Consider the following 9,852-nt stretch of genomic DNA (forward strand, 5'->3'; position numbering starts at 1 on the left):
TATATATAAGTTGTTTCCTTTTAAAAATGTTTTCCTGGTTACTGGATTAAACTATACAAATATAAACTTCAGTTAAATACAGATGCTTCAAAATTTGAATATTTTCTATTGCTTTATTAAATTTTTCACGGAAACAGAATTATCTAACAATATTTCCTTATTTAACAACCCAAAGTAGCCAAACAGGAAGTGCAGTGCAGATTACTAATATTGTTTGCACTTCTGCCACATTGCATTTCGGCCTTTAAACTGATATCTATGATTAAATAGTAATGACAAATACCATATATTCTAGGATTTATTTATTGAATAAAGTGTCAGTGATAGAATAACGTACACTCTAGATCAACCAATGTGTGGTTCTCAGCCCAGAAAGGAGGGCAATAAATCTGAATAAAACCAATCAGATCACAACCCATGCTAGCATTGAAACATGAACATAAAAAAGATATTTTATAGTATACTTGACACACACACACACACACACACACACTGGTTGAAATAAACTAAATAAAAAAGAATGATTTCACATTTAATAGGTTTCTGAGAATCATAAATTATAGATTGAAATTTAGGAATCAATAAAATTTTTCTTTTGTTAATATAATTTTCTTTCTCACCTCTTTGAAGTAGAGGTCATTGAGACTATTTAATTTGTCAAAGAAACTAGCAGCATAAGAAACTTAAATACCATTAAAATTCTAATTTTAATCTGTCGTATTTTGTCGGGCAAAATTTAAAAAGAGTAGTGCTATGAGAAATTTTTAAAATCAGAATTTTTAGTAGGTAAAAAAAAACCCCAACTTGACTTGTTTTAACTAGCTGGAAACAATAGAATTAAGGTCAAAAATACTTAATTCTAAGATTATAACTATTAGTATCCATCTAGTATTTAGAGATAAGGGTAATAGTCTGAAAAATAATCTTATTAACAGCAATTCATGTCAGACAATATTTAATTCTAGTTGAGAAACACTTCATTAAATAATATGCCTTTAAGCTAAATAAAACAAGCATGTTGTAAAACAATAGCAAAACTGAAAAGAAAAGTAGCTGTTAGTTTTTAATGGAAATTTAAATTAACTGTTTGAAAACATTGAATTCAGTATAAACTAACCATATGTTGCCATTATGAATATCTGTAAACTTCAAGTATTTGAACTATTTTAAATAAAGGAATATTTTGAGTTTCTTGAATGGAACAAGGTTTGTTTTTTGCAACTTTAAAATTACTTGTGATCATATGAAACGGGTTACATATCTCACACCTGACTCTTTTTCAAACTAGGGTAGCCATGTATGTCTTCTACTGCAAGACACCTGTCTTGGTCCCTCTACCATACTCTATCCTCTCACAATGAATAAAGCCACCTCTCTCAATACTAATCCCCAGTCACCCGAGGGGACTTTGTCTTGCAAGTTACTAAGTGACTTTGCTGGTGTCACATAAAAAGCACTCAGTATACTCTGAAGTAATTGGCATTAAGAAGGGTATCCAGCCATAGAAATCATGCCAAAGTAGATAGTAAAGCTTGATGTAGCCCTCTGGCTTGCAGCTCATGTCAAACTGTCCAACCCATGCCAGCATGGAAAGCTAATGTTAAATGATGATATATTATATATTTACTAATTTTCTAAAAAGAAATCAATAGGTAAAAATATTCAGTATTTATAGTGTGCTTCTTTTATGTGTATATATATGTGTGTGTCTGCATAGGCACGTGTGTGTGTGTGTGTGTGTGTGTGTGTGTGTATGTACACACGTGTACATATATATATGTGTGTGTGTGTATATATATATATATATATATCTATATATATATGATGGCCGTCCACTCGTGACCGAGGAAAACCATTGCCGACCTTCAGGAACATTGTGCGCTCTAGGACTAACTTATATTTTGCATTTGCGGCTCCGTTGGTGGCTAATGAGTCCTGCTCTTGACAAGCATACACGACTGCAAACATTGCAGACCAAGCTTTCCCCATTCACTATACGAGCTGTGCGCCTTTGCGCAGCTCGCTTAAGATTTTTATGCTGGATACGTGCTCTCTCAAAAGTGTCGATCCCCTCCTTAACCTGCTTCCTCCATCTGTGGAGATGACAGGCATTGTTCTCCCAGTCTGTGTCCTGCATATCACAGGTCTTTAATGAGGACTTGACACAGTCCTTAAATCGCAGCCTTGGTTTCTGTCCGAGTCTCCTTCCATTTACAAGTTCTCCATATAGCATCTGCTTAGGAATCCTGCTATCCTTCATTCTAATAAGGTGTCCAGTCCAACGTAACCGGTGCTTGTGCACCATTGCCTCAATACTCAAGATATCAGCTGTCCCCAGGACCTGTGTGTCTGGAATTTTTGAGGTCCAGCCAACATTGAGAATGTGTCTGAGACATCTCTGATGAAAGCGTTCAAGGACCCTTACTTGACGTTTGTACAGATTCCATGTCTCATATGAGTAGAGGAGCAATGTTAGTACACATGCACGGTATACAGCAACTTTTGTTTGCCTTGCGATGCCATGCTGGGACCAAACATGAGACTGAAGAATATTTGCCAGAACCTTGCCAGCAGCTGATAGTAGAGCAATACCTCTGTAGTTACCACACATTGTTCACATGTATGGTGATTATGCTCATTTACAACCATTATGTGATGTTTAGACACGAGTACATACTCTCACACACACAAATTTCTTTTAGCTGTCTTCAGGCTATAGAAGACTCCTGCTCAATGTGTCACACAGTGGGACTGAACCCAAAACCACATAGTTGGGAAGCAAGCTTCTCAATTGCACAACACATAAACATGGCTGTAACAAGTCTCTCTGACATTTTGATCAGTGTCAGATCAACTAGTTGAAGCATTTCATTTGAAAGCAATTCTATAAAATGTACATTAGTGACGATCAACAAAACCTAGAAAGCAGAAGGCTGTGAAATCAAAATACTCTAATGGTCTCCAATCCAGCAGACACCTTATTACCCACAGATGTCTGTCGTAAATGTCATAATCTGAGTGGCATATTTACAAACTGATCTGCTAGAACATCTGCTTCTTACCCAGAGAAAACACTTACTAGTGTGGAACAACAAATCTTTTCAGAAAGGAAATTCTACATTGTACTAGCATAGTACAGAGTAAGATTATTTCACTTGATTACAAAAACAGACTTACTGGGAAAATATTCATCATTAACTCAAAATCTCACTCAAAATTCATAAGGCATTTGCTGATGTGTATTAAATATTTAGTCTTTATTCAGTTAATTACAATGTAAATTTCACAATTAGAATGTAGCTTTCACAATTGACTAATTAGTATAGCCACATGCTAAAAAAATTAAAAGCAGCACAACTTAGAATGAGATTCAGAATATATGGGGAAAATTGTCACAATATATCTACAATTATAAAAAATTGACATTTTATTTGTTAACACCAATTTAGTATGTCTATGTATACGTAATGCACATTACTGCATCGATTTGCCACCAAATCCTTAAAACAGCTGTCAAAAAATCTACTTTGAATTTTCTTCTTTCTTAATTGTATTTTTGATTATATCTGGATTTCTACTCATTTATGAAAGACTACCATGGACTGCTTAATTATGTCTATTTGAAATATATATTTCAAATAATAGATGGACAAATGACATATATCCTTTAAGTTCGTTTATGGGAAACGTTTTGAGTATGTACATAAAAGTTCCTATTCCATTATGCATGCTACAACCTAATGATACCAACTGGTTATACCAGTTTCGGTGGGGGGGGGGTCAGATTACACTGCAATCATCTCAGGAATACAGACTATGATCTTAAGAAATTTGTGAAACACAGGTAGCAATGTACTAAAATATTCATAAATTGCATCCGAGGATTATTATTGTTATTACTACAGATATATATATATATATATAAATTGTAAATCCAAAAAACTAGCAGCAAAAATACAAAGGATTCTGCGGTACACGTGTACCACAGAATCCTTTGTATTTTTGCTGTTATTTTTTGGATTTACAATTTATTCTTTCACCTCAACCACGAGCTGGCATACACAGGTGCTTACAATTGTCAAGTATTACCTCTAAATTTTACTTTACCTATATATACATATATATATATATATATATATATATATATACACACAGAGTTTTCTCAACATTTAACTGAGACAAATTTTCTGGTTTTATTGTTCCTAAAGCTAATATTCTAATAGTTTTCTTTATCAGTAAACAGTGCCTCCCCTGTGCAATAACCATTGTATCCATATTTTAAATATTGACAAAAGATAAACAGATTCACATTTCCACTATAATTCTGGATACTTCCCTTGGTGAAGCCTCTGCACAAAGCAATGTTCATAGCTGTGTGTGTGTGTGTGTGTGTGTGTGTGTGTGTAACAAGCCAACAAGAGACTCTCAATGTGTTTGCCTACCCAGCTAAAAATAATCCTTCAAACCTTGTGATAAATCTTGAAAGTTGTAAACAACAATGGATAATGCAGCCTGAGATACATCGTAGCCTGATAAAAGGATGAGATGGTCATGACTGGAATGTCTTTCACTGTAGGTACATCTGATCAGAGATTATTTGGGTCTAAACAATAAGAGTATATAGCAAACTTTCTTTCATGTACTAATAAACAAGATACTTAGTTGTTTTCCCAATTGACTGTTACATCAATCTGACTCACACTCAGGATGACATCCCATGACACCAGCATTTTGTCAATTCAATTACTAGTTGAATTGAAAACACAAATATGCAGATGGTGGTAAATGTCTGCTTCCATAATGAATAGGCTATCAAGACCATCCCTAAATACTTTGTTTTAGCAATGAACCCCTAGCAAGTGATTTTAGTGGAACTCAGATGACTCAAAGAAAGTTGTGAATATTTGCACTCAAAAAGTTCAACTAAGCTTATGAAGGATAACATCAAATGTTCCAGCCATTTACAATAAGTTGTAGCATACAAAAATATCTATTAATACTTAGTGAGCTAGTCGATTTAGAGGCAAGGGGCTTGATCAAAGATTCTATACTGCTAGCAACAGGATATGAAGCAATAACCAATGAACAAGACAAGCTTTGAGTCTTAGATGTAGTGATAAGACTTAGATATTGGAATCTTTAAAAGAAACATCAAAGAAAAGGCAAAACTGTTCACAACAGTGTATAAAGATCCAAGTAATTAAACTCAATAACTTTCAAATAAATCAACTAGATGTCAATATCTTTTGAAGAAAAATCATTGAATGTAACAAGATGAAAGGAAATAATCCAATAAATCTTTAGCAAAATTATCTAAAATTATTTACTTCTGTCTTAATGTAAAATGAGCATGTCATATCCAATTGAAGGAAATCATGACATGAAACATTGATTTTTTTAGTAACTCGAAGCAATCTCCCAGCATTACATACTATTTTTGTATTTGTCAATAGAAAAAGATAAATGTAAATGTATGCATGTCTCACGGCTAGTGGGAAATTCTGGTTTCATGTTAGGTAGATGAGAAATAATCATTCTGATTAAGAACATGGTTTGCATTACTTCCAGATGTTCAGGTCTCCAACATCTAAGTAAACTGGTGTAAAACAAAAGCGAAAGAAAATTTTTCTAAGCTAGAAACACAATGAAATACTTGTAGTGAATTCGAACTCCAAACCCATGAACAGCTATTCCAATACTTCTAAGCACTCGGTCCTTTCGTCCCTTTAACCTTAAAATTTACTTTCACTCAACATGCTAAAAGGAAGGAATAAAATGGCGAGATCCCTTTCTTTAACTTACAAAAGGTGTTGATCATACTAAACTAATAAATTATCTTGTTCGATTTTCATACGGTCAATATGAATTCAACTGCCCATTTCAATGTCATTCACCTAAAAATTAATGTTAGGAGGGGTCAACTCAAGTGTAAATGACAGCAAATAGATTTGTTTCCAAAGTAGCAAAATTACCAATCAACCTAGTCTTCGTAGAAATTTAAGAATATATATAACTGGCGCATTTTACAATTATGAAGACGATAAACGTCTAAGTTTATTTTCAAAGACACGTTTAGGAATTAAATGGTCAAACAATATTTTAGTTTACTATTTTCAAGATATCAAGGTGAGCTATACAATCAGACGCTAAATTAAAAGAACTGAAGCAAAGAAACCACTTTATATATAAACTGATGAGGTAAAATTAAAAGAAATGTTCCTTATGTTGATAACGGGAAGCTACTGAAGAAATTGCTTAAATGAGTTCTACAAATAGTACGACATAGCATACCTGATAAACATTAAGAACAAAAGCCATTTATTAGACCAGATATGTTAAACAACAGCAAAGATAGATGTGAAATAACAATAATAAACTGAAATAACCAGAACATATGTAAAAGAAATGTAGGATTGATTTAATTCTCTGCACATCCTTTAGAAAAATACGTTTGTGTCTTAGGAAATAAAAAGCTCAGATCGAAACAATTTTTTAATCCTAAAATACATCTCACGCAAAAGAAAAGAAAAGAAAAAACTCAGATTATTCCGATTTTCAAATAATTAAATTGCGTAAATATAAATTTTAAAAATAATTGTTTCAAGTCATATAAATAAACATGTTTTAAGTCGTATATTCTCAAACTGATGCTATGAAACTAAACAGGTTTTCTTTATTAGACCTGTTCAGTCATCATTAATAAACAAAGCTACAATATTTAAATACCTCCAGAGCAATGTGTGTATGTAGGCCGCTTCACAGCTAACCTATGCTGAACGAGAGTTTAATAATTTCTACTCTAACATAACATACACTAATCACTCAATGTGGCTAAACTAACAACTATATTATATAAACACATATATACACACACACGTGCATACACCATTGCCGAACAGCAGTTACCTCAATTTTCTAACGGTTTGAATGATTGCAATGTTTAGGAAATGTTATTTATCGCAAACATTTAATAACTCATCATCAAAACAAATATACGTATCGGTTTATTTTCCCTTTTGTACAGTTGTTTGGGATTAATTTTGGGGTACTTTAAAATATTACTGCTTTTTATTATCCTTGCTTTCGTTTTAACATGTACTAAAAGATTTTTTCTAAAAGCTTTGTGTCAGCTGTTATTAAAGAGGAATAAAAACAAGATGTAGCTTGAGGTTTTTATCAACAACAATCTTATTACTGGTAGATGGCCACATATTGAGAGGTATGGTCAACTGAATCAACCTCATAGCAGGTGTTGTTGGTTTCAGTGATTAGGATTTACTTATTGGTCTCTGGACATTCAGGATGACAATATTATATAATAAATAACGACAATACGAATGTTTCCCCCTTATTTACCACGCGGACAACGTTGATACTATAGATGATAGCTTGCATAGTCAATAACTCTTAGATTTTATAAAAAATGAATGAAATGTCGTGGCGTTCATGCCTCAAAACTTGTACAGGAGGAAATCATCGCATGTATTGAAATTGGAAGTCCAGGATACAATATGTAAGAATTGTTTAGATTTGGCCAACTGTTGAGTGTTGTTAGATTTTATTGTATGTTTTAGAATACAGCAGTCCACTGAATGAAGCTTATGTTATGGTAACAAGGAGAAATTGTAGTTGGTAGCTATTAAAAATGAAAAAGAAACAAAACAATAAGTTCATTTTGTTTTATTAGATTCAACATTCAGATGTTTTGAAGAGAGAGTTTCGGTTTTGCATCAAATCAACTTCGATTATAAAAATTGATTTGATCGAGATTCTGGTGTACTTGACATTATCATGAACAAAATGTCAAAAACAGAGATATGATGAACAATATAATCTTTAATACGATTATATTCTGCAGTTGAGAGAGTAAACATGTAGAAAGAAAGAAAAAATACTATTCCTACGTAAATAATAAAAATAACAGGCCATTCATTCATAAATAATCCGCCGTTTAATATATATCCTACAATTTAGTGATTTACGAACGAATATATTATTTAGGTTAGAGAAGTTTCATTATTATTATTATTACTAATAAACAATATTGATCTAAAAAACATTTTGCGTGGCATTATTTAATACAAACACTGAACAATCTAAACCTGTCAGTGAGTTCAATGACAATTCCGCTAAGGTTAGGAAGAAAGACTACCTTTTGTTTTTATGCTAAGAATATTAGACTAACGTGGGCAATTGAAAAACAGAAGGAAAAACAACAATTAGAGTATATTAAACATCATTTTTTTTTTCTTTTTTGAATGAAACATTTTCTGGGTGAAATTTTAAACAAGACCAGAGTATAAGGAATAAAACAAACAGCTCCCAAAAAATTATATATAAATGCTGAAAGGGAGAATATATGACACTGTTTTAAAGAATTCAAAGGGCAATATATATATATATATATATATATATATATATAATATTAAATAAACCAGACTGGATATTAAAAGAAACTAGTTTACTCACCGGTGAACGCTTCTTCAGAGTAAAGTTTTTCCAAAGTAGCAAACGAAGTTGATGTAAAAAGCCCATACTGATGCAAATATGGTTTATCTTGCTCAATAAGAGAAAGGACACGGCTGGCTTAGTTCGATATGAAATAGAGGTATATTGTTATGCTACAAGAAGGATGGCTGAAGAGAAGAAGACGGTAGATAACGTCACAACCAGTGAGAATAATGAGACCAGGTGTTCCATTCTTAGAGCATTCATGTATCCTTAAGGCAAAAAGGAGAATATAAATAAAGTGAGGTACAGTGCAAAGATTTTAGTAATTACAGGTGTAACTAGTTTCGGAGTAAAATCTGAATCTTGCAATCCTTCGTGATAAGTGCGCAACTGGATAATTCTATAAAAGAGAGGATAGCAAATGTCTAAGATAATAGTCCAAGTTTTCCTATTACATTTAGTTAGTCATATAGTTACATTAACTATATTTTGGTTGCTTTCTTCCTGGGTATTAGTCAAATTTGACGAAAATTTATGAAGTAAATAAATTTTATACGAGCAGGAAAAAAAACGTAAAGAATACTGTTTTTATATCAAGCCTTCTCAAACATATACTCAGAAGGAAATTGTTGTTAATGGGATCAATAAAGAAACTAATTTCGGGATAAATAAATGACACAACAACAATAAATAATAGTGAGGATTTAAGGGGAAAGAAATGAATGTTGGGGTTTCATTGAAGCTGTTGAACAGTCACTTCCCATGCCAAGATAGTTCTTCCATCTCTATGTTAAAATGTTCCATACATTTGGACACTTATTCAGATATTTGACTGCAACTTCGATATAATATAATGCAATACAAGAGAGATTTATCTTGTTTGGATACTTTGTGTCTACTTTGAGCAGGCGACGGTCAGTCAGCAATTTCAGTCGCCTCCTCGTTCAGTTGTTACAGATATTGCACAACAACACACCGCACCATCAATTCACCTTCTATCAAACGCTTACCAAAGTAGGTGGATACAAAAATAGTCACATGACGAATTGCGGCTTGTGTATTGGCTTATATCATCCCGTTTCTCTCCCCTACCACTAACATCTTTAGACCCGCCAACATGACGTGTTCATCAAAGATAAACAAGTTTTGCACACGTGAAAATGTTTACACATCAGCTTCTTTTCCCCATTGTGTGTGTGTATGTTGGGGAGGAAAAGAAGAAAAGAAAGAAAAATAAATAGAAATCAGAAGTAAATAATTTAAATAATGTGTTGAAATATTTAGAATCAGGTGTTTTGATTATCCCAAAACCAAAAGGATAGGGTATTTAAGAAAAGACAATAACTCGTTTAATCAAATTTACTTGCGGAGGCCTTGATGTTTATTTATGCTCAATTTTAT

At 32.8% G+C, this 9,852-nt stretch overlaps 1 protein-coding gene across 1 annotated transcript in view; it reads right to left on the reverse strand.

Moving 5' to 3' along the window:
* The window catches only part of LOC106875941 (ATP-binding cassette sub-family A member 2), a 155,960-nt gene extending 146,489 nt beyond the window's left edge, over positions 1-9,471 (reverse strand). The window contains exon 1 of the mRNA XM_014924268.2: positions 8,470-9,471. Within this exon, the coding sequence (XP_014779754.1) occupies positions 8,470-8,535 (66 nt within the window). The 5' untranslated portion in view covers positions 8,536-9,471. The remainder of the gene's footprint in view (positions 1-8,469) is intronic.
* Between the last annotated feature and the right edge of the window lie 381 nt (positions 9,472-9,852).

Source organism: Octopus bimaculoides, chromosome 2 (genome assembly GCF_001194135.2).
Source record: "Octopus bimaculoides isolate UCB-OBI-ISO-001 chromosome 2, ASM119413v2, whole genome shotgun sequence".
Lineage (NCBI taxonomy): Eukaryota > Metazoa > Mollusca > Cephalopoda > Octopoda > Octopodidae > Octopus > Octopus bimaculoides.